Source organism: Drosophila hydei, unplaced genomic scaffold (assembly GCF_003285905.1).
Source record: "Drosophila hydei strain 15085-1641.00,03,60 unplaced genomic scaffold, DhydRS2 tig00000063-arrow-pilon, whole genome shotgun sequence".
NCBI lineage: Eukaryota > Metazoa > Arthropoda > Insecta > Diptera > Drosophilidae > Drosophila > Drosophila hydei.
In genome coordinates this window covers 7334705-7360644 of record NW_022045657.1, presented here as the reverse complement: position 1 = coordinate 7360644, position 25940 = coordinate 7334705, and the positions used below count along the sequence as shown (strand labels likewise).

General features: G+C 41.5%; 6 protein-coding genes across 6 annotated transcripts; 1 reads left to right on the top strand and 5 right to left on the bottom strand.

The window, feature by feature from the left end:
* Window positions 1–3575: 3575 nt before the first annotated feature.
* LOC111596427 (gustatory receptor for bitter taste 93a) lies at window positions 3576–5863 on the top strand. Its single transcript, XM_030222797.1, has 3 exons — window positions 3576–3893; window positions 4020–5587; window positions 5663–5863. The coding sequence occupies exons 2-3, from the start codon at window positions 4457–4459 to the stop codon at window positions 5861–5863; spliced, it is 1332 nt and encodes a 443-aa protein (XP_030078657.1). The 5' UTR covers window positions 3576–3893; window positions 4020–4456.
* Window positions 5864–14622: 8759 nt separating this feature from the next.
* On the bottom strand, window positions 14623–15907 carry LOC115482792 (putative gustatory receptor 93c). The gene is made up of 3 exons (XM_030222796.1): window positions 15140–15907; window positions 14882–15082; window positions 14623–14781 (listed from the first exon to the last, which is right to left on the bottom strand). Exons 1-3 carry the CDS (start codon window positions 15905–15907, stop codon window positions 14623–14625), a joined length of 1128 nt encoding a protein of 375 aa, XP_030078656.1.
* A 341-nt stretch (window positions 15908–16248) lies between these two features.
* Window positions 16249–17564, bottom strand: LOC111596417 (putative gustatory receptor 93c). Its single transcript, XM_023310632.2, has 2 exons — window positions 16539–17564; window positions 16249–16407 (listed from the first exon to the last, which is right to left on the bottom strand). Exons 1-2 carry the CDS (start codon window positions 17562–17564, stop codon window positions 16249–16251), a joined length of 1185 nt encoding a protein of 394 aa, XP_023166400.2.
* A 722-nt stretch (window positions 17565–18286) lies between these two features.
* Window positions 18287–19744, bottom strand: LOC115482790 (putative gustatory receptor 93c). Its single transcript, XM_030222795.1, has 2 exons — window positions 18716–19744; window positions 18287–18445 (listed from the first exon to the last, which is right to left on the bottom strand). The coding sequence occupies exons 1-2, from the start codon at window positions 19742–19744 to the stop codon at window positions 18287–18289; spliced, it is 1188 nt and encodes a 395-aa protein (XP_030078655.1).
* A 337-nt stretch (window positions 19745–20081) lies between these two features.
* LOC115482789 (putative gustatory receptor 93c) lies at window positions 20082–21669 on the bottom strand. Its single transcript, XM_030222794.1, has 2 exons — window positions 20905–21669; window positions 20082–20240 (listed from the first exon to the last, which is right to left on the bottom strand). The coding sequence occupies exons 1-2, from the start codon at window positions 21667–21669 to the stop codon at window positions 20082–20084; spliced, it is 924 nt and encodes a 307-aa protein (XP_030078654.1).
* Window positions 21670–21978: 309 nt separating this feature from the next.
* On the bottom strand, window positions 21979–24304 carry LOC111596408 (putative gustatory receptor 93c). The gene is made up of 2 exons (XM_023310620.2): window positions 23279–24304; window positions 21979–22320 (listed from the first exon to the last, which is right to left on the bottom strand). Exons 1-2 carry the CDS (start codon window positions 24302–24304, stop codon window positions 22162–22164), a joined length of 1185 nt encoding a protein of 394 aa, XP_023166388.2. The 3' UTR covers window positions 21979–22161.
* Window positions 24305–25940: the final 1636 nt, after the last annotated feature.

The following is a 25940-nucleotide window of genomic DNA, read 5'->3' as shown; positions in this document are numbered from 1 at the left end:
TTGTTTTTGCCTCGTTTCTTACATATCATTTCCCATGCAAGTTTTGTTCGGGTCTTCCCCATCCGGCAGCAGCGTATGGGGGAAGCCTAAAAAGTGCGCCAGCAGCGGAACGTGGTGAGAAAATGTTTTGCATTATTTACAATTTTTTACTGCAGGCGTTGTCGGCTTTGGCTGTGGCTCTGGCTGTTGCTGTGACTCTGTCTCTGGCTTTGGCTCTGGTTCTGGTTCTGGCTCTGGCTCTCTTTAGCAGGACATCCGTCATCCCGTCAGTTGTTGTCCGTTGCGCTTGCTTTGGTTTTTGGTTTTATCGCTTCGCTTCCTGCCGCGTCGCTGAACCTGTTGCTCTCATTAACAAATTGTCAGGTGTGCTAACGTCAACGTCAGCGCTGCCATCGACGCTGCAGTTATTCGTCATGCTTTGCTAAATGAGCACAGAGGATGGAGACGGTGGCGGATAGGCGGCTTTACGAGCAACCAGAACATGTTTGCAATTCAACTGTAAAACCATTTAAACGGAAAGTTTGACGACTCTTTCTCGCTCGCACACTCACACTCACTCTCTCCACATCTTTGAATCTCTATTTAGTTCCCTCTCTCTCTCCCCACTCACACCACTTTCTGTTTACCTGTTTGTAAACAAACGTCGCCTTAATCAATTCGTAAAAATGCTCAAACTTCAAGTGATAACAAACAAAGGCGAGACGCAATGACAGAAGGGCCCAGTCTCAGTCTGAGTGTCAGTCTTCGGCTCTGTCTCAAACGCAGTGCTCAAGTCCGATGCCAGTTCCAATAACCAGCATCAGGCATCATCTGACAACGTGCGGTATCTGCCTGTTTATTTTCTCACAAAGGCGGTAAAACAAATACAATTTGACTTTGGGAATTGATTTTGAAAACCTAATCGAATTGAGCATCCGCGACGGCAGCAGCAGCAACAGCAGCAGCAGCAAGGTCTCTAATTATACACTAACAAAATGCCTAAGGCAAATTTAAATCAAATTAGACCCTCGGTATATTATTTAGTATATTTAGTATACCAGAGTATAAAGAAAAACTTAATTAAATAAAGATGCAGAGTTTGTCCCCACATTGTCTTCACTTGAAGCATAAAAAGAGTGAGAGAGAGAGAGAGCATGCAGCGATCGACTTACTCTAAAAGTTTTTCATATCGCCCCACCCAGAAGTCAGTTGTGGATCTCTGATTTCTCTCGCACCATACCATATCGATGTTTGCGACTGCGACGACTCCAGCATCTTTAGCGTAGTGGAATATAAAAATTAAGCGCAAGCAAATGCCGCTTCATAGCTATGTAGGGGTTGCATCTTTTGTCTCTGTAAATAGCTAAAGCGACGCAGCCAAGTGTGGCATTTTATGCAACACACGCCAAAATGTGAAGCCGTCTTTGGGTTGGAGCCACTTGGCCTGGCCCCAATGGATCACAGTGCAGACAGACAGACAGGCGGACAGACGGACGGACGGCGCTCATCATTTGCATGGCCTGACTGGTGTTGTTGTTGTTGTTATTGTTGTTTATGCAAACGCATGGGGCATGTCTCCCGCAACTCTAATGACTTCAATGCCTGCTGCGACTGCGACTGCAACTGCGTCCGCCTGTCAGCTTTTCCAAGGCACACAATGAAAAACATTTTCCTGCTCTCCCCCTCCAACTGAGTTTTTATTGCATTTTATTTCAAATTCATTATGTGTATATGTATATGTTTTTGTTGTTGTTTCGTATATGCAAGCAACCTCTGCTCTGAGCCCCGGCACCCAAACTCCAAGCCCCATTGCCCCTGTGTCCCTGACGCTATTTCAGACGCATTTCTTTGCCACTGCCACGTTCAACATAATGAAAATCCATATGATGTCGATGACTTTTTTGTTTTTCTATGACTCCGACAGCGTCACAGGGCTTCGATGAATCTCTCGCTTATACACACACACACACACAACCTCGATCGCACACTCTTTCACACACAGCGGCGTATTCAAATGTGCATGTTGTTGTTGTTGTTGCTTTTGTGTTGTGAATGCTCTCTAATCTCCTAATGTCGTTGAACCTTTTCCTTTATGATTATTTTTTATGCTGTTGCTGTTGCTGTTGTTGTTGGAATTGCGCACAACTTTATTATTATTGTTATTATTCCCGGGCATTTTCCGCATTTCGTTGTTGCTGTTTGCCTCTGCCTCTGTCTCTGCCTCCGCCTATTTGCAGATTCTACTCATATTATCTGCCTGCTCCACCTCGTTCAGCTCTTGTCTCGTATTTTATGTCATAGTAGAAAAACAACTACAACAACAACTGATGACAACGATAACAGCAACAACAAAAACAAGAGTTGCACACGTGCATTCTGCTCTTGCTGCTGCTGCTGCTGCTTCTGCGTCTCTGCAATTATTTCCAATTTAGCAATACAACACTGGCTCCAGCAGATACTTCAGCCTGCCCCGCTGCAGCGTCAGCTCTGGGGCAAGTGCTCGAGCCGCAGCTTGCTCCTATTGTCTTTTCAGTGGCAGTTCATTGGCCGCCAGTTGATGGAGCTCCAGCTGCAGCAGCATCACGGCTGGGGTCAGGCTTGCTCCATGCAATTACTTCATGTACTTGGGCTACAATAACTTGGACGCGATGAGTAGTGGAAAGTCGAGAGTTGGGCATCGGGCATCGGGCATCGGGCATTGGACGAACTGTACGTAAACTGGTTGCAGTTGCAGGATGCTGTACTGGACGAGAGTAGACGCTGCATAAAACTCTACTATCTATCTATCTATGGCTGGGGCTAGGCTAGGCTAGGCTAGGCCAGGCTTGCCTGCCATTGGCTTATGTATTCGGAAAACCAGTTATGGGGCAAGGCTTGTTGCACGCCTGCTTGCCGCAGCGTTGTCAGCGGCAATGATCATGCCAGGAGCAGCAACAACAACCAGCCTAGACCTGTTGCTGATTGTTGTTGTTGCCGCTATCGTTCTGGCTTGTTGTGGCAGCAACTTAAAGGCTATTGACTTTGTTTTTTCTATCGCCAGTCTTTGGGCACACAACACTTCCTCCTCCAGCTGGATATTGCTGTTTGCGTCGGTTCATTGAACCGCGTCACATTCTAATGTCCAGCAAACGTGTTTGGCAGCTTGCAACAGTGGGAGTGTGGCACCTACGTAACATCAACATAGACAAAAAAATAACACTAACAACAACAGAGCCTATCAGAGCCCTCTGTAATTTGTACTCTTCGAGTAAATGGAAATTCATATGCATTTCGAGCTCAGCCATAAAATGTGCACATTGATTTTGACATCGAGTGCGTTGCTATTTCATGGCTTGCAAGGACAGCATTGCCTTTTGTGTGTAAGCGAGTGCCATGTATAGTAAAGTAATTAAGTCAAAACAATTAAAGCAGAGCTGTCTATCTTTGGCAGATTAAACAATCGAGTTTGGAAATGTTTTTACACAGGATATGTATTGCTGTAGTAGAATATGATCATTTAGCAGTTCCTTTTGCTTTGGGCTTTCAGTTGTATAAGAACATTTTGGATGATCTCGATTGCATAGATTTTACAATCATATCAACACAATTATCGTAATTACTCAACCCTTATATATCTATATAATTTTTGAATTACCTGAGATAGTCATCAAATTTGATAAAGTTTTGCTTTTAAGCAAGGTGCAAAGTCGAACAAAAAGCGTAAAGTTTTGTTACGATTTTTGGAAAATGATAAACTATATAATACAATCAGTCGATCAGGCCTATTTCAACAAACCTTGAGACTTGTTCACATATGAACAAACAGATAATCTGACGTAAATTTATACGCGACTATATTGACTCAGCTGTTGATATGGATTGACAATTTATACAATCTATTCTGTATATTATTTAAATATATGCAACAAAGGAACGTAAGTGTTGTCGTGTGCCGGCCTTGCTTGAGAGGCCTCACACACCTCCCGATTACAAAATTGATAAGTAATGTTTTTTATATTTTTATTTCTTTATCAGAATGATTACAATAGAAATCTTTTCAGGTGTTCGTAATTGATTAATTTGCAGACAAATTTGAATTTCGCACAATTGCTGAAGGCATTTGCTCCAATGTGCACACCATGTGGAGCAAGAGGAAAACGGGTGCAGCCGTGGTCATTGGGCACTCTTGGCATGTCCATCAACAAATGGGCATGCTCAGCTCGTATCGCGATGAACTCCGTCTCTGCGTCTGTTTCCGTCTGTGTCTCCGTCACTAGCTCCGGCTCCGGCTTCGGCTAATCAGTCAGCAAGGCACTCAGCGAAGCGTGAAACGCAATTGCTGATATCTAGACACATTCAATTAATAAAATCAACAGCAACAACTGTGCCCACATCCACGGCCCTTCAATACTTGTCCCTGCCCTGTCAGTTTCCAGGACAACGGGGCAAACGGACATGGGACATTTCTATATTTTGTTCAGCCAGTCAACGCCTAGCCATGCGCAAGTACAAGCCAGCGGCTGGTGGCGTAGAGCTCTGGTCGCGCCGTCTTTTGTTGGTGCTTTACCAAACGGCTCGCGGCTTGTCGCTGCTCTCCAGCTCGCTGGATGTGGAGCAGGAGCAACTGCAGCTTAGGACGCCGCGTCAGCAGTGCAACCGACTTTTGGTCATACTCTGGCGCGCCATATTGGTTAGCATATACTCGAGCCTGGTTCCGGGAATCTTCTATACAGTGAAAACTATACAAAGCTATGCAGCTCTAATTGTTCTGCTGCAGTCCAGCTCCGTGACCCTCTTTGCCGTCGTCTCCTTCATAATGCAAGTGCGTGCAGAGTCCAAATTTATGGCAGTTTTGAATCATTACATTGCGCTCTATGGCCGCATCTGTGTCCTAACCGAGGCGGAGAATCTCTTTACGCTCAAGTTTCCGGTTTTCTATGCTCTGAAGCTGCTTCTAACTCTGTGCGGCTGTCTCTATGAGCTGCCGCAGCTGCTACCTCTGCGGCACATCATGCACATGGATGTTGGCCATGTGATTGGCGGTCTAATTGCGATTTACTTATGGCTAGGCACACTTTTTCTGCTGGACGCATGTTTCCTCGGCTTCTTCGTATCTGGTGTACTCTATGAGCACATGGGCTCACATATTGCGATCATGCTGCAGCACATGCGATCCATTGATATCGATAGCCAGAACCAGGCATCGGATGAGGAGTCCGACACGTATCTTAATGCGTACGTGAATGTAAGTGCGATGCCGCCACGGCTGAGTCACTACAGACGTATGTGCTTACTGTGCGATCGGGCCGACGAGCTGGAAGCTTGTGGCGTTATCTACACTGAGCTCTACAGAGTTACTCTCTCGTTTCGCGACATTTTCCAGTGGCAAATCATATTTTACATATATTACAACCTAATTGTGTTGCTTATAATGCTTTACGAGTATATAGTTAACTATTTGGAAGGGACCCAGGGTGAAATAGTGCCCGTGGTGATGGCCTGCATTAAGATGGCCAATATTGTCCTGTTGGTCATGTGCTCGGACTATATGATCAAGAAATCACAGATGCCACAGATATTGCCTTTGGACATTGTATGCACCGATGTAGACGAGCGATGGGACAAGAGCGTGAGTTAGCGAATATTACAAAAAATAACATTGAACATTTCTGTTAAAATGTTCCTCTAATTTACGGCCTAATAGGTGGAGTCCTTTTTGAACCAGTTGCAAACGCAACAGCTGCAAGTCAAAGTACTGGGCATCCTTCAGCTTGATAATCGATTTATACCAACTATATTATCGGCGATTATAACGTATCTTTTCATATTAATACAATTTGCTTTCACGGGCGGCTTTGAAGTAGCCGAAGAAATTGCCAGATTGAATTTAACAGTTGAAAAATAAAATATTATTTATATAAATATTAAATAAATATTGTTACACTGATATTATATATATAATAATACAATGAAGCCAAATAATTATTGAGAATCTTCTTCTTTGTTCTTGAGAATCTCATAGAAAGGCGATATGCAAGAAAGTGTATTGACTTTCTCAACAGAGTGATAAATATAGCAAGAAGAGAGAGAGAGAAAGAGGGAGACAAAGATAGAGATAGAGAAAAATACAGAGAGAGAGAGAGTGAGAGAGAGAGAGAGAGAGTGAGAGAGAGAGAGGAAGAGATAAGGAGACAAATAGGGCAAGACAGAGAGAAAATGAGGAAAGGCAAAAAACGAAACAGAATTAAGAATGAGAGCACAGACGAAAGGGTAATCACTAAGAAAATCACAGGCTAACAAATAAAGCTATTAAAGAAAGAAAGTAACAGCTTTTATAGAATACATAAATTGACAAGAAATTAATTAATTAAAAATAACATAAAGTCATCCAAAATTATATATTGACGACATTCCACTGTACATAAATGGCATTGCAACATATATTTTTCCAAAGTGATAAATTTTACCCTTTCCTATCCAATTTCAATGGGCATAGGGCATGAAAGTGCTGTGAAAAAGATCAACCCTCAATTGGATTCCAATAAAAGATCATTATTTTTTCATTGTCATTCAATAATGACATTATTTTTAAATGGTCAAAGAAAACGGGGGCTTTAAAAAGTTTTTTAAGTTTCGTTATCTATATAACGAGGCCAGATGGCTCCGCGTATGTTACGTCGTAACCACATTCCCTCTAGGTTTTGGGCTGAGGTTTTGTGAGATCTTTTGCGGTTAGTTCACGCATGTATTTGTTCATCTCCAATTTCTTGGGCCTCTTTCTCTGAACTTTTCAAATTTATGTTGGCCATATTATCGTTCATTATATTGTGCCCCATTATACGTGCCAGCTGATACAATTCGGAGCTGGGTGGTGCTGAGGAGCTGCTGCTCGTTAGGCAGCGGAATACCGACGACCCGACGAATTCGGGGCTAACACGGTGTAATTATCATAGCTCTGTCTGGGCTCTCAGTTCCTGTTCCGCCCACTACGCCCGCCCCAATTATCAACATCGTCATCTACAAAAGCGTCTTTGTCTTTGATTATTTTTGGGCGCCAGCCGAGCGTAACGCGCTTGTCACGCCTATTATACAGATATACGCTGTTCAAGTACGTGGGTATACTATACGTATGTGTATGTATACATAGACTAGATCGTCGAGGTTAGTCGGCGTTCCCGTCGTCAGCTGAACCTGAACTCAGCACCGTTGCTGACCCGTGTGCGTTCAGTGTGTGATTCGCTTCGCAAAATACTCGTGTACTGAACAAAGCAAACAAAACGGCAAAAAAAAAAAAAAAGAAAACAAAACGAAACCAGCGAAAAATGTTACTATATAGTAGTACTGCAAGTCGAAAATGCAATACTCTCTAATGCACATAAGCTAGTGCGATCTGCATTTCAACTCATATTTCTGGAAGTGTAATCGATCCATAATATATCATAATAAGTGTAGATATAGATTGAATATAGATCTTAACATGTTTCGTTTGAAAATTAAAACTTCGTTAGCTCAAGACTTTTATAAGTTCTGTGATTAAGTGTAGATTAGATATTAGAGAGTAGAAACTTGATACTTGAACTTGGACAGTTCTTCTACTGAATAGCCTTTACTAATCTGTTACAAATCTAATAACAGAATGATAACACCTTGTGTGTGTCTGCATAAAAATAATCAACTAAAACTCGCCTACATTGCAACTGAATTAATTTGTTATTTTTGTGGTCGGCTGCACACGCTGCTGAACGTTGTTGGCAACAGAGCTCCCAATTCTTCCTGACAGGGCGCATTCAAATTTTTTTTGCCCATTTGGAGCTGCTGGCCAAAAGGCCAACCAAGCCATGCATATTTCCGGCCAGTCAGCCAGTCAGCTAGTCGGCCAGTCCCGTCCTGTCCAGCCGCCCCATTAACCAGCTTCGATTTCCTGCCTCAACCGGGCATTCAAAGTATTTGCCATGTGCTTAATTAGCTCAACTCCCCGTCGGCTGGGTGTCTTTGAAACCACTTGGCACACCCTGTGCCCTATGTGTGCCGGGCCAGGGGGTTAGCGGTTTAGCTTATGATGAAACAGCTCAAAGAGCCCAAGTAGCTGCTGCTGCATTGTTGCTCGCATGCCGGCGCTGCAGTTGAAAGATGCCGCACACTCCAAATGGCCCCCATGCTAAGGGCACACACAGCTCCCATGTTCTACGTACAGCCACTGCACTGGCACTGCAGTGTGTGTGTGTGTGTGTGTGTGTGTGTGGTGTGGTGGCTGCGGTTATATATTTACAGGCATGCGTAAGAATCGTGTGTAACTAGCGGCACATTCTGAGCTAATTAAATACACATTCTATTCAATTGCTGGCCACACACTTGCTTATCAGTGAAAAGCCCAACGCCCCACGATGATCATCAGAGGTCGACCTCTTGGCGCAGGCTGTCAAGCAGTGCATCTTGCATCTTGTTCTATCCAATAATCTAGTGTAACAGATATTATGACCAATATGACCAAATTTGGACTTTTTATTTCAATTGGCTGTTTAATAATAACTACAAGCAATTAAATTATGACTCTTAAGTCAAGATATGCTCCTGTAAATTATAGATTATTTGTAGACAAGTGTCAGATAGTGGAAACAATTGCGTCCTACGCCAAAAACTGATACGCTTCATTTATTTTTGGAAAACAACTTTCACTAGCGAATGACTAGAAACAAAATAGAGAACAGAGTCGTGTTCCAAACAAGTGCTGCTCATCGGTTATTGAGATCGTGTGCTCGTAAACGTGACACAAACAAACAACTTCATTTGTCATCGCAAGCACACACACACACACAAATGTGTACACACATATATTTGCTCATGCTTGTATACCCAGTTTTTGGGACGTGACTGCGTAGTATGGCCAAACGGCAGTCGATAAACAAGCGTGACCGAATATTGTTTGAACTTAATTCAGACCAAGAACATGCAGTAGTCGAGTCAGACTATAGACTGTAGACTGGGCAAACGCAACACAACAAGATATTATAAAAATAACATCGAATTCCCCGCATATGTTTGGTGCGGCGTTTGCGAAGTGCATGGCGAATCAGGTGGGCTTTGATTACACAAAAATTAAACAAAACCTGCAATGAATATATTAAAAACAGACACAATATACACCATCCATCCACTGCATCAATAAGCCAATAACAGCAAATGCCAATACTCGCTTTGGCCTAAATACACAAGGCGTTAACAAGTGAGCAACTGAGTGAGCTGTCTTCGACGACTGTTTAATGACCTGCAAAGGAAATAGGTCAATATGAACATTATCTACAATTTATGTGGCTTGAGTAATTGTTTTCGATTGTGGCTTACGGAGCATATAAAAATCCATAAGAAATATTTGACCACACATTTACCCGGTCATACCTGATCTTACCTATCTGTTTTCGATGTGGACAATATGTACTGAAATTGTAGTTTTGAGTCAAATGGGAAAATAAAATGATAACTGATAATAATACAGAATTTTGTGAGTAAAAAAATCGACGACTTATGTCGAAGATAACACTGCGCTATTATAGATTCTTTAGTCTTCTAGCACTACTTACATTAATACAAGCACAGTAAACACATGCATAGTTAGCTCCATTTGATCACTCGAGTAAACTTCAGCAATTAACATCAGATAAAAAAATTGATTAACGGCTTTATTTATCGGTACAATAAAAGTGAGTATATCATAATGGAATGCGACGAAGAGTTCCTTTTGTTATTTTGCTTTTGCTGCAGTTGCATGAATCACAGGGCATCATCACGGTAGTGTATTCGCAAAGTAAAAAGAACCCAAAGCAGTATTGAATTGAGCTGTATATGGGAGAGAGAAAGAGAGGGAGAAGTTGCTATCACGCACACTCAGCGCAGACGCTTTGTTATTTGTGTGTTCGATGAACCGAAATTATTTCTGACCCACTTTCCAGCAAATTAACGCACTATACGGCAAATGGAATCCACAAAAGCACACAAAGGCGATAGAATGAGAACGCGAGCTCGCGCATCTGAGAGCGCGCATCAGTGTGGGAGAGAATGGGCAATTGAGGACGCCGTCGCAGTCGACGTTGCGATCGTAAAGAAAAATAATAATAATTTGTTGTTGCTGTGGCTGTATGTGTTTGTGTGTGTGTGTGTGCTTGCTTGTAATTTACGCAACGCTCGCTCGTTTTTCGCTGTCTCCTTTGCTACTTGTTTTGCGGGCAGCGGCCGCAGCACGAGATCAACAACCATCTGCAGTAGCAGCAGCAGCAGCAGCAGCAACACGAGAAACAGCGCTTAGTTGTTTTTGCACAAGAGCTCCAAAATCCGAAATCAAAACCTGTTCCAAACTTGAAGCTTGCCACACGTCTCGGCCAAATCAAAAAGCTGGCTCAAGCCAAACGAAACGCTGCCAAGCTTTGACGTCAGCAGCTGCTGCTGCTGCTGTTGTTGTTAATCGTTGTGACTGTACTTTTTTTGTTGTTTGCATTGAAAACTTGTTTGTTGTTGTTGTTGTCACAGCGTCCCAAAGCTTTGCTTGAGCTTTTGCTGGGTGTTGATTGAAATCGATCTCAGCGCAATGGAGGCATAGCGGTTAAGTTCTGAGACTCTGACCTTGTAGCTTCAATCTTATCAGATATAAGGGCATTATTTCCAAGTATGTATGTTTGTAAGTGTGTGTTTAGATACACATATAATTTAGTAGGGCTTAAAGTGAGGCCTGTCCATGTAATTAATAGTGCTGGAACAGACTGCAGGCTGTGCCACGCCCAGCGCTTGTCGTTTTTGGAACGAGCGCTTAAATGACGCTTTCCGGTGTATTTAAGGTGTCTAAACTTGACTACCGTGCGGAGTGCCTTTACTGGCAACAACACAACGCAACACATCACAGCCCAACGCAGCAGAAAGCGACGCAAACGCTTGCAGCGTCCGTAACCTTGCCCAAGACGCATTAAGCAGCCAGCAGCCGATAGCCAACAGCCAGCGCCCAGCAGCCCAGCAGCCCAGCAGCCCATGGCCCAACCCGCCCGCTACCCCTTTCGCCGCTGCTGCTGCAACTGCTGCTACTGCTGTCGATGACCATTATTTTAGCCAACCCAGACACAATCTCAAGCTACGAGTACGGACTGAGGACTCTGGCTGCTGGCTACTGTTGTGCTTTTTGTTTTTGCTGTACCAGTGCTGACTGGTGGCAGGCGCAGACGCAACAGCAAACGCAACTCGGAGCATGACAAACAGTTGCAGGCAAAGCAAATAATTAGTATACATCGATTATCTTGCGCCCGGGCTCAAATGTGTCTGTCCATATGTGTATGTTTATATGTACCTGGACCGTTGGCTACTGTGCTGCCGATGCTGGCATCAAACTGGTCCAACTCCAGATGTTGGCACATCGCACACGCGCTGCTTCCTCTCGATGCTGCTGCCGCTGCCGCTGCCGCTGTCGCTGTCGTTGCCGTTTCAGCGCCTACGCGAGCTGCGCGCCCATACAGCCCACAAAACGAGTTCCCCCGAAGCCAGTCGAGCATTCTGAATTCTGCATTCGCCATATGTGCAGCCTTAAAATGCCACGCCAGAACTGTACACAGCGACAGACTCGGCCCAAGTCACATCCAAGCTCCATGGAGAACAAACAACGTTGATGACGATGACGGCGACGTGTGCGCAGCTCGTGCCAATTCTTTGCATTTGGGTTTGGGTTTGGGCTTGGGTCTGGATTTGAGTTGAGGTTTGCGATTTCAGCTTTGGCAGTTGCTTGTAAATGGCTAAGCACACGTATACATATGCATAACTGTGCATACCTACATGCAGTTGCTCAAACGCCTTAGAAGGTCATCAGACTGCAAAATGTTAAATCCATTTGCATTTAATCAAAATTGTTTTTCATTACGTCCATAAATACAGTCGGACCACGTATCAAGTTTTAAGAGTATGTGTAACTAAATACGTATCCATATATGCAATTCTAGTAGTAGTTGCTCATTGAAAGCTCTGCATAGATACTTAAGTTAAATGCAAATGAATATAGCCCATATCGGCTGTACATTTCTGAAATATTCCATGTCAGCATTGGCTGTCAGTTAAATTATAATTTTTGCAATATTTCACTGGCATTTTCTTGCACAACAATCTAGTTAAGTATTTAAATTACCTCTTAACCGTATATTCGAAATTTTAAGTGAAATAATATCCATTTACGTTGGTAGAGCCCAGAATAGACTCTCCAGAAGTAGACTGTATATGTGAATTGTATTGTCGTTTAAACAAACTAATAATAATACGTATACATGTAAATTCTTAATAGATAAATAGATACAGGTTCTTGTACAGTAATCGAATAGTTAACTTTTTGAATGCCTCCCGATTCCCTATAATGAGCAAGGCATTATTCTGCTACGATATAAATATATCATATATATACATATATATATATATATATATATATTTATATATATATAAATAAGCCCTGCATAAACTTTACGTTCGATATAATTATATATTATATATATTAAATTAAATAAATAAAACAAATATAATACAAGGTATCTCAATTAAGATATAAATTGAATAAATTGAATAAATTGATGAAAATAAAATTTTACTTCTGAATTTTTTTTAACAAAATATACAAAAAATGAATTAAATATAATTGTATTGAATTGAGTATTAAACCAATAAATCAGAAAATACAAGATTATTATATATGTGTCTTTATATCTAATTACCGCAATTTCGACTCTTAATTGAGTTTAGCTAAATACGTGAGGTAAATGGCGTCATAATTAATGTTAGGTGTCTTACATGTCAATTTGTACTAATTGAGGCTTCGTAACTCGGTAGCTAATGTGCTGATATTTGGCTTCGGGGAAATGTTACACTAAAGTCGCTTTATTTCAACAATAAGGTGTTTCATGTGCAAAACTTGCTAGCTCTTCCGTTTTTTGCTGTTGGCTAATGAGTTATCATCGGACGTTGTTCGCTTTGTAGCCTGCAGCCTCTAAGGGCAACATTTTTCTATCTCCATCTCTCTCTGTCTTTCTCTCTTTCACTTTTGTACAGGGCTCAAGCTGCTGCCTGCTGGCGGCTACTGTCTAGCGGCTACTGTTCCTACATACATATACATGTATATAGCGAATACATAATCTTGATTGACTTACGGCTTTCAGCTCGTAATGATGATATTTTCATCATCCGTTTGTTTTATCAGAATATTCTTGACGCTGTGGTTCTTCAAGTAGCTGTACTTTTGCCCAGCTCCAAGTACTTGGGAGTTACCAACAGCAAGAGCTACCTGCACTTGAGCTACAACTTCAACATGGGCCGTGTGCTTTGTCTAGTGAAATGTTGAAAGCATCATTAATTCTTTTTTTATAGTATCTTTCGCCTAAGAGGCCCAAACTTTAATATACATACATAGACAGTAAGTGTGTATGATAATTGCAGGCGGAAAGAAAAGACAGAGATAGGGAGAGAGAAAGAGCACCAAATACTACAGAAGTAGCAGCACTGGATGACCCATAATTACCGCACACCGGTCGCAGTTCCAGTTCCAGTCGCGGCCAGCAGAACAATCATGGGAAAAATGAGGAAAAAATGACTGTAACTCAGTCTGTGTTCTGTTTGTTGCCTCTTAAAAGTACAATAATTTGAGCAATGGCAAAGGCAAAGGCAAAAGCAAAAGCAATGGCAATGGCAATGCTTCGTTTTATGATTATCTTGCCGTTTACACGGCACGCATAAACACAAAAAGCACGCAGCTGGAGCAGCACCAGGTCGCAATGGGCCCCAAATACTGATCCCATTCCCAGTTTCAGTCACAGTCACAAGCCCCAATCTCACTAACTCTCAGCCCCAGACCAAGCAGCACCCCAGTTCTCATTTTGTCAATTCCGAGATAATGTTCGTCACCAACCCGCAATTTGATTTTGATACCCTTCCACTGGCTGAAAATATTATAATTTCTTATGCCATAGGTTACTTATAGACATGAATGACAAGCTGGGCCTTGCTTAGTTCTTTAACCTTCATCATATAAAATGAACTAGCTGCGATCGCCTAACTTATATCTCCCAAATGAATATTCGTTTTATTAACTATAATTTATTAATTGTTATGTAATGCAATGAATTACTTTCCTTGTTCTTATATTCTAGGGTATTAGCTATGCGACTTTCTGCTAACGGTTGATCATTCATTTTTTTAACGTTTTTTTATTATCGCCAGCGCTGACGCAGCCCTTTTTGAGTTCTGGAACAAGTGCAGCGAGCAAGTGCACCTTTATCTGTGCCTTTACTTTTACCTTTACCTCTACCTGTGCCTCTACCTATGCTAATTAGTGCGACGGCCTCGGCCTTGTTTTTATGCGCTTTCAGCGTGAACTGTCCAGCCGGCCGTTCGGTAGCTTCGACGCTCGGCTAGCTGCATAAATTTTCTGCTCCAAGGCAAAAAGAGCATACCGATATCTACATACGCGTACATAAATAATTTATGCGCCAACTTTCATGGGAAAAGTGAGACAGAAAAACGTTAAGCGGAAATTGGAGTTGGTGTCCTGACAACAACGGATTTCTACATACAACCGTAGGACAGGTGTGTGAAACGGTGCACCTTATACCATATCATAATCAGAGGGTTGTTAACAAGCGCCCTCAGCGTGACGAAACTCTAAAGATTTTCCCTCTGCATTTCATACTGTATTATATAGGTGAGATAGGTGACCAGGGCGGACATAAAGACCAATATCAGCTCGTTGGATACCTCAAACAGGCCCAAAGGACGCACTCGAAATTCATTATAGTTTAAACGGCTCAAGAACATTTCCAGCTAAAAGGAGTAAATGAGAACACAAAGGGATACAGAAGGTAGACAGTTAATCAGCACACGCCGTTAAATATATATTTAGAGATGCATTAATAGGACTCACCTTCATATGCCAATCTTTCTCCTCGCTAACGTAATAGTTCTCCAAGCTGAGCCGCCGCACAACTCGCGAATTGCTGCGTGCAATGTGGACAGCCACTGTCAGCAGTAAAATATCCAATAACATCTTGATAGCCATGAACCATAAGCTGACGCCCCCACGCTTTTTCATTATGAAGATCGCAATCGATCCTAGGCTCAAGAACTTAAACATTAGAATAAAACACAGTGGAAATTCAAATAGTGTGTGAAAACGACAGACCACTTGGGGGATCGCGTCGTAAATTTCCAGACACTCATCCAAACACTGGCCAGCTGCTTTTAGCTTCCTTCGGCTAACTGGAATTCCGTTAATTGTCTTCAGATCGCTCAACTGCTGACGGAGCTCCTGCCGCACATAACAATTGACTTTATCGTAGATTATGCCTATGCTAAGGTATGCCACGAAGTAAATATGCAATATTATGGATGCGTTGGCAGTATTATATAATTCGCAAATGGTGGTAAGAGCAAAAAAAACATTGAAATCGAATATCAGCGCTGGGATCAAGTAGCAACTCTCATACATCAGACCAATCATTTTTAAGAGCAGCAGAGTCAGAAACCATTTGCTTCCATAGTCCACATCCTCATATCCCGGAAGGGCATGTATCCTTTGGAAAAGCCTTAGGAATCGGTTGACCAAATCAACCACTCGTTGTCCATACCATAGCTGTATCACCAGAGTGAAGACGGCGCAGGCAATGTAGATGCACACACGAATGACAAAGATTATCGTAAAATGAGAGGCATTGAGCAAAACCATCAGATGTCTATATATTTGAATATATATTCCACACATCAGTATCCTTGAAATCAGGCAGAACCATTTGTACCGATTCCGATTCTTGGCCACCAGACGACCATTGATTCCCTCGCTCTTCACGCTGAAACAGATGATTCCCATAAATGTGGCGTACTTCAAAGCACCTCTTAAGATACTCGCGGACAGCGCAGAAGCGCTGGCCCGGCTCCAACGACTTCCGAGCATGACTAACCCAAAAATGACTAATCATGCAAGTGTGTGCAAAATATAAACTCGATTTCATTTGTTTTATTGGTGAAGCTTGGCGCTTGAGAGCTTCATTGATACATATCTCTAGAATCCAATTAGCTAATTAAAAGTCGCTTACAGGCCAATCAAACTTCATGATTATTGATACTTAAAATTAATATGCACCACATTTTCCCCAAGAAAAGATTCTGCAAAAGATATATTTAATATAATATTATAATATTTCTTTATTAATCTGTATATATTATATATTATAATATATAAATTTATATATACATATACATTGTAAATGAGTAGACAGCATCTTAACTTTGGTCTCAATTTGGGTTTGATTGCATTTCATATTGCATTATATAGGTGATATAAGTGACCAGGGCGGACATAAAGACCAATATCAGCTCGTTGGATACCTCAAATAGACCCAATAGACGTACCCGGAATTCATTATAATTCAAACGGCTCAAGAACATTTCCAGCTGCAATGATTAAATGAAAACAACACAATAAAAATATTAATTGATCATTGATCAACAATAAGTTAGTAAGTTAGACATTGGGACAAACAGTCGTACTGATGTATTTTGTAAGAAGATATTATAAGACTTACCTTCATATGCCAATCTTTGCTCTCGCCGACAAAGTAGTTCTCCAAGCTGAGCCGCCGCACAACTCGAGAGTTGCAGCTTGCGATGTGGACTGACACGGTCAGCAGTAATATATCCAACAATGTTTTTAAAGGCGTAAGCCATAAACCATTGTCACCACATTGTTTCAATAATATGAACACAGCTGATGCAACAATCAAGAATCCAAACATTAGAATAACGCAAAGCGGAAACTCGAATAGTCTGTGAAAATTATTTCCCACTTGGTAAACCTCTTCGTAGATAGCCAGGCACTCGTCCAGGCAGTGGCCAGCGGCATTTAGCTTTCTCCGACTAACTGGCAGTCCGTTGCTCGAATTTAATTCGCTGAGCTGCTGGCGAAGCTCATGTCGCACATAGCTGTTGACCTGGTCGTAGATGATGCCTATGCTGAGGAATGTCACAAAATAAACATGCCAAATAATAAAAGCATTGACATTATTATACACATCGGAAAACACAACCAGAGCGAAAGATGTGTTGAAATCTAGAATTAGCTCTGGAATCAAGTAGCAACTTTCATACATCAGACTGATCACTTTTAGGAGCAGCAGAGTCAGTACCCACTTGCCGCCATACCCCTTATACCGATTTCCTGGAAGGGCATATATCCTCTGGAAAAGCATTAGCAATCGATTGACCAAATTAACCACTCGTTGTCCATACCGGAACTGTATCACCAGAGTAAAGATGGCACCGACAATAAATATGCATATTCGAATGATAAGAATTATCGTAAAATGAGAAGCATTGAGTGACAGCAGAAAGTTTTTATGTATTTTAATACATAGGCCACACATTAGAGTCCTTGAAATCAAGCAGAACCATTTGTACCACTCCCTATTCTTGGCCACCAGACGACCATCGCTTCCCTCGCTCTTCACGCTGAAACAAATGATTCCCATAAGTGTGGCATACTTCAAAGATACTCTTAGAACACTCGCGGAGAACGAAGAGGCCTTAAATTGCAAACGACGTCCTCCGAACATGACTAATCCAACAATGACTAATTCAAGTTAGCAGTATTTATACGAGTACGTGCACAATATGACCTCGATTTGCTTAATTGTAGAGGGTCGACTCTGAAGAGCCCCAGTGATATATATCTCGATTCAATCGTCTGTTTAGCTATATATCTAGATTGTACATTTTTAAAGTACATTTGACGGAAATTCTTCAGATGCAACGTATTTTCAACCTCGCTCATCAACTGAAGCAAGTAAGTTGACTTGGCTCGATTAGAAGATACCCCGAGCCTCGCGAAGTGTTGATATTCCAATCATTCTACTTTTCTACATACATTCACACATACACCCCACACATAAGCATGACCTCTCGTCTCTAGTATTTAACATACGTTTTTAATTTGGGAGGAGTGGAGAAGGTATCCAAAATCGAAAATAGAAAATATAATATAATATAGTCTTTTTCTAATTACAGGAACCTACACAGTAAGACTGTAGTATCCATGATTTACGGCATTCAATGTGCACCGTTTGACTATATATAACCACGAGTATACCTTCAAACTTCTTAAAACATTAACATTCATACAACATAACATGATGATGAAATCGTGTAGACAACTCCGCTCTAAAAATATTTATTACAGTTACGCCCATTGACGTCTCCTCTACAAATCAAATAAAAAATTGTGGAATTGTGTGGATTATTTTATTATACCAATTTATCTAACAAATTTTCTTTCGTTTTAAATTTGGTTGGATTGCATGTCATATTGCATTATATAGGTGAGATAGGTGACCAGGCCGGACATAAAGACCAATATCAGATTGTTGGATACCTCAAATAGACCCAAAGGACGCACTCGAAATTCGTAATAGTTCAAACGGTTCAAGAACATTTCCAGCTATAACGAACAAAGAAAGTTTTGTTTAAATAAATATGTTATGTACCTCCTCTCCCTGCCAAGATTGTGGGTTTAAACTACTCTGATAACAAAATGTAAGAGTTAATTGTACCATTTTACCAATCCGTGATATCGATTTACAATCTATAGACAAATATAAGTCAGGGTTTCAAATGTCCTACTCTCATAACTTAGAATATCTTTATGTCAGTCAATAGAAACAGTATTACAGGCACAAGTGTTCTATCGAGCTTGAAATATGAAACTCACCTTAATATGCCAATCCTTGTTGTCGCTTATATAGAAGCTCTCCAAGCTGAGCCGCCGCACAACTCGAGAGTTGCAGCTTGCAATGTGAACCGCCACGGTGAGCAACAAAACATCCAAAGCTACTTTAATCGCCAGTAGCCATAGGCGCATGCCCATATATAAATTTAACATGATGATGAAAGCAATTGACGCAATGCTTAAGAACCCAAACAATAGGAAAATACAGAGGGGAAATTCGAATAGTCTGTGAAAAGTGTTTCCCAATTGGTGAACCTCTTCGTAGATGGCCAGGCACTCGTCCAGGCAGTGGCCAGCGGCTTTTAGCTTTCTCCGACTAACTGGCAGTCCGTTGCTCGAATTTAATTCGCTGAGCTGCTGGCGAAGCTCATGTCGCACATAGCTGTTGACCTGGTCATAGATGATGCCTATGCTGACGTATGCCACGAAGTTGACATGCAATATTATGGAGGCATTGGCAGTATTATAGAAATCGCAAATTGTGATCAGATAAAAATAATTATCCATATCAGAAATGAGTGATGGAATTACGTAGAGACTTTCATACACCAGACCGATACCCTTTAAGAGCAGAAGACCCAGCACCCACTTGCCACCATAGCCCATATCCTGACATCCTGGAAGGGCATGTATCCTTTGGAAAAGCCGCAAGAATCGATTGACCAAATCAACCACTCGTTGTCCATACCATAGCTGTATCACCAGAGTGAAGATAGCGCAGGCAATGTAGATGCATACCCGAAAAACAAGGATTATCGTAAAATGAGAAGTGTTGAGAAAAAAAATAAAATGTCTATATATTTGAATATAGAGGCCACACATCAGTATCCTCGAAATCAAGCAGAACCATTTGTACCACTTCCGATTCCTGGCCACCAAACGACCATCGATTCCATCACTTTCTACGCTGAAGCAGATAATTCCCATAAGTGTGGCGTACATCAAAGATCCTCTTAAGATGGTCGCGGAGACCGAAGAGGCCTTAACCCGCCACCAACGACTTCCAAACATGACTGATCCAATAATCCAAAAACGACTAATCATACAGGTCAACAGTACTTAGGCGAGTATTTTATTCGCTTAATTGTTGATGAGCCCCAGTGATATATATCTCTGTTCAATCATCTAATTAGTTATTTTTTCGTAACGCCAATCATATATCCTGATTGTTCATATTTATAATATATGCAATGCACATTTTTTATAGGTATCGTATCTCTATACTCGATCCCGTATTAAGAGTTTATTGGTTTTGTGTGCCGCCGCTATTGAAACTATTGACTTAAAATTTAGATCTTTATGGTCATATAAACAAATAAAATATAAATAGTATATTTTAGCTTTCGTATCAAAATAGATTTGCTTGCATGTCATACTGTACTATGTAGGTGATATACGTGACCAGGGCGGACATAAAGACCAATATCAGCTCGTTGGATACCTCAAATAGACCCAATGGACGTACCCGGAATTCATTGTAGTTTAATCGGCATAAAAACATTTCCAGCTAAAACGAAAAGGACAAAGTTTGCATACATTTTTATATAATACATTTTTAAATGTTATGTGATTGATCTAGTTTTTATTTCCTGAGTATATTGATAATGAAAATACATGTAACCGGTAGAAGGAGGCTTGGCAGACTATAAATTGTGTATATTCTTGATCAACACGACGAGCTGAGTCGATCTAACCTTGTCTGTCTATCAATCCGTATGATCACCGTAGGGTTCAGGGTATCTCTCAGTCGATCCGTCTCGACTAGAGCTATCATACTTATTTAATTTCAACTACAATTCTAACCGTATGTTCTTACGCGCTACGTCCTTCTCTATATAAATAATTCAGCCAAAGGAAACAGTCTTACAGGCACAAACATTTTATTGAGTTTGAAATATGAGACTCACCTTAATATGCCAATCCTTGCTGTCGCTTATATAGAAGTTCTCCAAGCTGAGCCGCCGCACAACTCGAGAGTTGCAGCTTGCAATGTGAACCGCTACGGTCAGCAATAAAATATCTAATAATATTTTAATCGCCAGTATCGTTAAGCGGAAGCCGCCAAATAGATCTAACATGACAAAGAATGCAATTGAAGCCAAGCTCAAGAACCCAAACAATATAATAACGCATAGTAGAAACTCGAATAGTGTGTGAAAAGTGTTTCCCACTTGGTGAATCTCATCGTAGATGGCCAGGCACTCGTCGAGGCAATGTCCAGCGGCTTTCAAGTTCTTTCGGCTAACGGATTCTCTGTTGCGCGTATTCAGCTCGCTTAGCTGCCGGCGAAGCTCATGCCGCACATAGCTGTTGACCTGGTCATAGCTGATGCCTATGCTGAGGTATGCCACGAAGTAGATATGCAATATAATGGTGGTATTGGCAGTATTATAGAAATCGCAAAAAATGGTTATAGCCGCATAAACATTGTAATCGGAAATTAGTAATGGAATCAGGTAGCAAGCTTCGTAAACCAAACAGATCACTTTCAAGAACAACAGACCCAGCACCCGCTTGCCGCCATAGCCCATATCTTGACATCCTGGAAGGGCATGAATCCTTTGGAAAAGCCTCAGGAAACGATTCGCCACATCAACGACTCGTTGTCCGTGCCAAAACTGTATCCCCAGAGTAAAGATCGCGCAGATAACACAGATGAAGAATCGAATGCCGACGATAATCTTTAACGGAGAAATACGAATCGCGTAAATAAAATGCTTGGTACGGTCCACATATAGGCCACACATCAGTATCCTTGAAATCAGGCAGAACCATTTATACGACTTCCTATTCTTGGCCACAAGACGACCATCGCTTCCATCGTTCTTCACGCTGAAACAGATGATTCCCATAAGTGTGGCGTACTTCAAAGATCCTCTTAAGATACTCGAGGAGATCGAAGAGGTGCTAACCCGCCATTGACGACTTCCGAACATGACTAATCCAATAATGCTATGTCAAACGAGTTGACGAGACTTATTTGTACAAAAATGCACTCGAAATAAATTGTATTATCGACGCTCCAGAGCGCCAGCGATATATATCTCTAGAGTCCAATAAGCTAATTGGAATTGACCCGTAATGAAATTATTATTTGCATAACCAAATCAGTCAGACCGCTTAGATATCTGTTGGTTGCTAAAATTTAAAATTAGCAAATTAATATGTTTATTTATTTATATAAAAATGTTTTAAAATAATACTATCAGAGTGATATACATATAGTAATATAATAATACATTAATATACAAAGCTTACAAACAAGTTGTGCTTTAGTTCCAATCACTAGCTCGACGATGAAATTGCTGTTGACGATTGTTACTTAGCGGTTTTTGGGTCATCTCAAACGGGTTTAGTTTCCGGCGACAGCTACTTTTCCAGTGGAATGCAAAATTTTAAAAGTGCATTATTCGCTTTCAAGTCAAATTTCAAATCTTATTCGACTGCATTCCATACTGTATTATGTACGTGAGATATGTGACAAGGCCCGACAAAAAGACCAATATCAACTCGTTAGATATCTCAAATAGTCCCAGTGGACATACTCGGAACTCAAAAAAGTTCAATCGACCCAAAAACATCTCCAGCTGTAATAAGTTCAAAGTAATCGAAATCGTTAGATGTGTTAAATGATATTTACCAAAGTAACAAGTAAGGCAGCTCTAGTCGGGATGCCCGACTAGGAGATACCCTGAACCCCTGTTGGAAAGCTGGATTAGCCAAGTAAGAAAGCTCTAGTCGAGATGACCGACTAAGCGATACCATGATCCCAGTCCTTGTCTACGAGCGCCGCCTTCACGGACACCGTCACCTCACTGCTTAAGCGGTAGGTTGCAAATCTCAAGTTGAGTAAAAGCTCATAATTCAAGCAATTTCAATTCTTGGAATAGAAAAGAATACACGCATTTGAATGTATGTAAGCCGATGTATAGGAAAAATATGTGCGCTTGGCGCTGATGACATGTGCTTTTGCAAATTGGCCAAACGTTTTGTTTAATAACTTCTGTTTTACTTAATGGATTTTAAAGAAATGAACTACATTTTCGATTAGAGTTTAGTAAAAAGGCAAACACATATTGGCGCTATTTCCAAGTGAACTTAAATTTTATAATTTTTGGAAAATTTGGAGCCCGTAATTGTACAAAATATATATAAAGCTAAATACAAAATTTGAAGTCTATAGCTCTTAAGCCGTACGAGATATTATTTAAAAACTGCATTTCGATCATGTTTTTCATCGATAATTATCGATTATTTGCAACAAGTGTGTGCCATAGACGGACATACAAAAAACCTTAAGTTTCTAGCCTACATACATACGGACAGGCAGGCGGACAGACAAACGGACAGGGCTAAATCGACTGAGCTCCTTCTTCTGATCAAGAATATATATACTTTATGGGTTATGCCACGCCTCCTCCAGCTTGTTACATACATTTTAAGAAAGCCATTAAGCCCTAAATTCCTATTTCCAAATGGTTCAGGGTATTAATCCAGAATTAGATAAGAAACTGCATTAGTTTGGGGCACAAACATAAGACTTACCTTATTGTGCCAATCGTTGCGTTCGGTAACGTAGCAATTCTCGAGGCTTAGCCTGCGCACCACTCGGGAGCTGCTGCCGGCACCATGAATGGCCAATGTCAGCAGTACCACATCGAAGAACAATCGGGCCACAAGAAGCCAAAGCGCCACATTACGAAATCGCTGAAGCATGATGAAGTAGGACACCAACGTCATGCTCAAGAAGGCGAAAAGCAGTATGAGACATAGCGGTAGTTCCATTAGGCGATGAAAGGCGCTGCCCACTCGCTGGATGTCATCGTAGATGGCCAGACACTCGTCCAGCCGGTAGCCAGCTGCCTTTAGCTCTCGCCGACTGGCGGGACAGCCATTGGGCTGCTCCAAGCCTCGCAGCTGGCGTCGCAACTCATGGCGCACATAGACATTGACCCGGGCATAGAGGGCTCCGACGCTGAGGTAGCCCACGAAGCAGATGTGACCGATCATGGTAGCATTGACGGTAACGTATATTTCACAGATTAGGGTTACAAGGCGTCGCATATTTAAACCAGCAAAGAAATGCGGAATTTCGTTGAACAGTTCATTAATGATGCAAATCATCTTGAAGGTCAACAGAGTTAACTCCCTCTTGCCGCCAAAGCCTCCCTCCTGGCAGCCTGACAGCGCGTTGACTCTCCGAAACAGCCGCAAATAACTGTTCACCACCCGTAGCACATGTTGCCCAAAACAGAATTGCATTATCAGAATGGCAAAGGCACAGATCAGACAGCACACCATGCGAATCCACGACAGAATAATCAAATGGGAATTAGCCAAACTGAAGATGTAGTCGAGGCTAAGGTAGCCGTAAATGCCACATATTAGCAATCGGGATAGCAGACAGAACCACTTGTACCAGAAGCGGTTCTGAGCCACCAGGCAGCCATCGGTTCGATTGCCCTCGATGCCAAAACAGATGATTCCCAGAACTGTGGCATAACGAAAAGCAAGATGCAAGATGCTCGCCGAGAGCGAAGAGGAGCTCAGCTGGCGACGGCGACCGAACATGACTAAGCGAGGGAATTTGCGGAATGTTGTGCTGTTGCATTACCTGGCAATATTTATAAGCACAAACACAGTCATAACATATATGTATGTGTCTGTATTAACTGATTGCTTGGTCAAGGTCGGTGCTTGGCTCTCTTTTGTCCACCTATCTTGAGGGTTCATTAAGCTAATGGCGCGTTGCCATAATATTTTGATAAGACTTGCGCTACTCGCGGTTGTTGCTGTTATTGGAAATAATTTCATAGCTGCTGCAAGTGGCATGTATTACGCTAATTGAATATAGAAATAATATTTGCATTGATACGATAAAAATAGTCGACACTGTGCACACTAACCCATATTTATTTGGGAAATATCAAGCGGACGTATACTTATTGCCAAGCAGGTCAGAATCTATTTCTAATCGGGACACTCTATCTTATCTTTCAAAGACTCCGCGCAGACTGCTGAGCCGTACATTCAATGTGAAACATTCTTGAAATCCGTTGAAACTAGAATGACGCCTGCCACTTAATCAATTGATTGCTCAATGAATAATCGTTAGATGAGCTAACTGTTTGGTAACGTAGTAAAAACTGAAAGCCAAAAGCATTAGATTGGCTTAACTGGGTAGCGGCTTGGACTGACATCGAATTAAAAGCCATAATAATTTAAAGACGTGGAACTGAATACCTCACGTCCCAAAATATGATCTGCCATGTTCTCTAAGTGAAATGAATTTTAGTCTGAAAATATTATTCAATTTAACTTAGCCTTTGCGATCTGAAAACTGAAAAAAAATTAGCCAAAGTCTGGATATGAATATACAATATATTCAGCTCGAATCTGGCATATAATTTGTATTTGGTATATTTGCATAGTGATTTAGGTACTAAAATCGTTGGTCTTTACTGATTTACTGATGAAGTTAACATTTGCTACTCTATAGAATATTTTTAACAGTAGTTATAGGTCTCGTATTCATTCAGCTGACTCGAACTATCCATTTAGTTTGGTTGTTCCAGCTTTGGTTTTTGATTCACACGCTCACGATCCTGCTGCTGTGAGCTCACGGTCTAAGCTCCCCCATGTAAATGACGCCCCCATTTCATGGGATGCGTGTACGTGATCCTCTGGCATATCTTTTATGCTACATCTTCTCTCCTACTCCTAAACACAGCGCTCAGTGAGATCGGAGAGATCTCTCAAGCTGGTTACCTCGGACAGCGCCCCTGCCTTTGAGTGCCATTTGAAAAGAATTTTCTCATTGTTGTTGTTTTTTATATACATTTTTTTAGTTTTTTCTTTTTTAGGTAATTACAGTAACAACAACAAGAGAGTGAACAATGCGAGGCCAGGGGACAACGAACGAAGCACGTACATTTTCCAGCATTGTACGAAAATTGTGGGAACAATCAACGAAATGAGCACTGGAAACCAAAAGTGCTTTGCATGTTGTGTTGCTGTTGATTTGCCGCAAATTGGCTTGGCTCAGCTCAGCTCAGCTCTGCTTGGGTCGACTTGGTTTGGTTTGGTTTGGTTTTAAAATTGCGAAAACAAGGAGAGGAAATCATGCGAAGCGGCTGGCCACAACTTGGTCAGCAGATTAGAGCAAACCGAGGGCTGCCAGGCCAGCCAATTGCTCAGCGTGACCTCA

Excerpts from the sequence above, each read along its gene's own strand:
- LOC115482790 (XM_030222795.1), bottom strand. The coding sequence starts at position 19,744 with ATGTTTGGAAGTCGTTGGTGGCGGGTTAAGGCCTCTTCGGTCTCCGCG. Across the intron at positions 18,446-18,715 it reads ACAAGGATTGGCATATTAAG|CTGGAAATGTTCTTGAACCG; the intron begins GTGAGTTTCATA and ends TGTTCGTTATAG.
- LOC115482792 (XM_030222796.1), bottom strand. The coding sequence starts at position 15,907 with ATGCTCGGAAGTCGTTGGAGCCGGGCCAGCGCTTCTGCGCTGTCCGCG. Across the intron at positions 15,083-15,139 it reads ACGACGCGATCCCCCAAGTG|TTCTTGAGCCTAGGATCGAT; the intron begins GTCTGTCGTTTT and ends CTAATGTTTAAG. Across the intron at positions 14,782-14,881 it reads AGAAAGATTGGCATATGAAG|CTGGAAATGTTCTTGAGCCG; the intron begins GTGAGTCCTATT and ends TACTCCTTTTAG.
- LOC115482789 (XM_030222794.1), bottom strand. The coding sequence starts at position 21,669 with ATGTTCGGAAGTCGTCAATGGCGGGTTAGCACCTCTTCGATCTCCTCG. Across the intron at positions 20,241-20,904 it reads TCTACGATGAGATTCACCAA|CTGGAAATGTTTTTATGCCG; the intron begins GTGGGAAACACT and ends TTTTCGTTTTAG.
- LOC111596417 (XM_023310632.2), bottom strand. The coding sequence starts at position 17,564 with ATGTTCGGAGGACGTCGTTTGCAATTTAAGGCCTCTTCGTTCTCCGCG. Across the intron at positions 16,408-16,538 it reads GCAAAGATTGGCATATGAAG|CTGGAAATGTTCTTGAGCCG; the intron begins GTAAGTCTTATA and ends TAATCATTGCAG.
- LOC111596408 (XM_023310620.2), bottom strand. The coding sequence starts at position 24,304 with ATGTTCGGTCGCCGTCGCCAGCTGAGCTCCTCTTCGCTCTCGGCGAGC. Across the intron at positions 22,321-23,278 it reads GCAACGATTGGCACAATAAG|CTGGAGATGTTTTTGGGTCG; the intron begins GTAAGTCTTATG and ends AACTTATTACAG.
- LOC111596427 (XM_030222797.1), top strand. The coding sequence starts at position 4,457 with ATGCGCAAGTACAAGCCAGCGGCTGGTGGCGTAGAGCTCTGGTCGCGC. Across the intron at positions 5,588-5,662 it reads ACGAGCGATGGGACAAGAGC|GTGGAGTCCTTTTTGAACCA; the intron begins GTGAGTTAGCGA and ends ACGGCCTAATAG.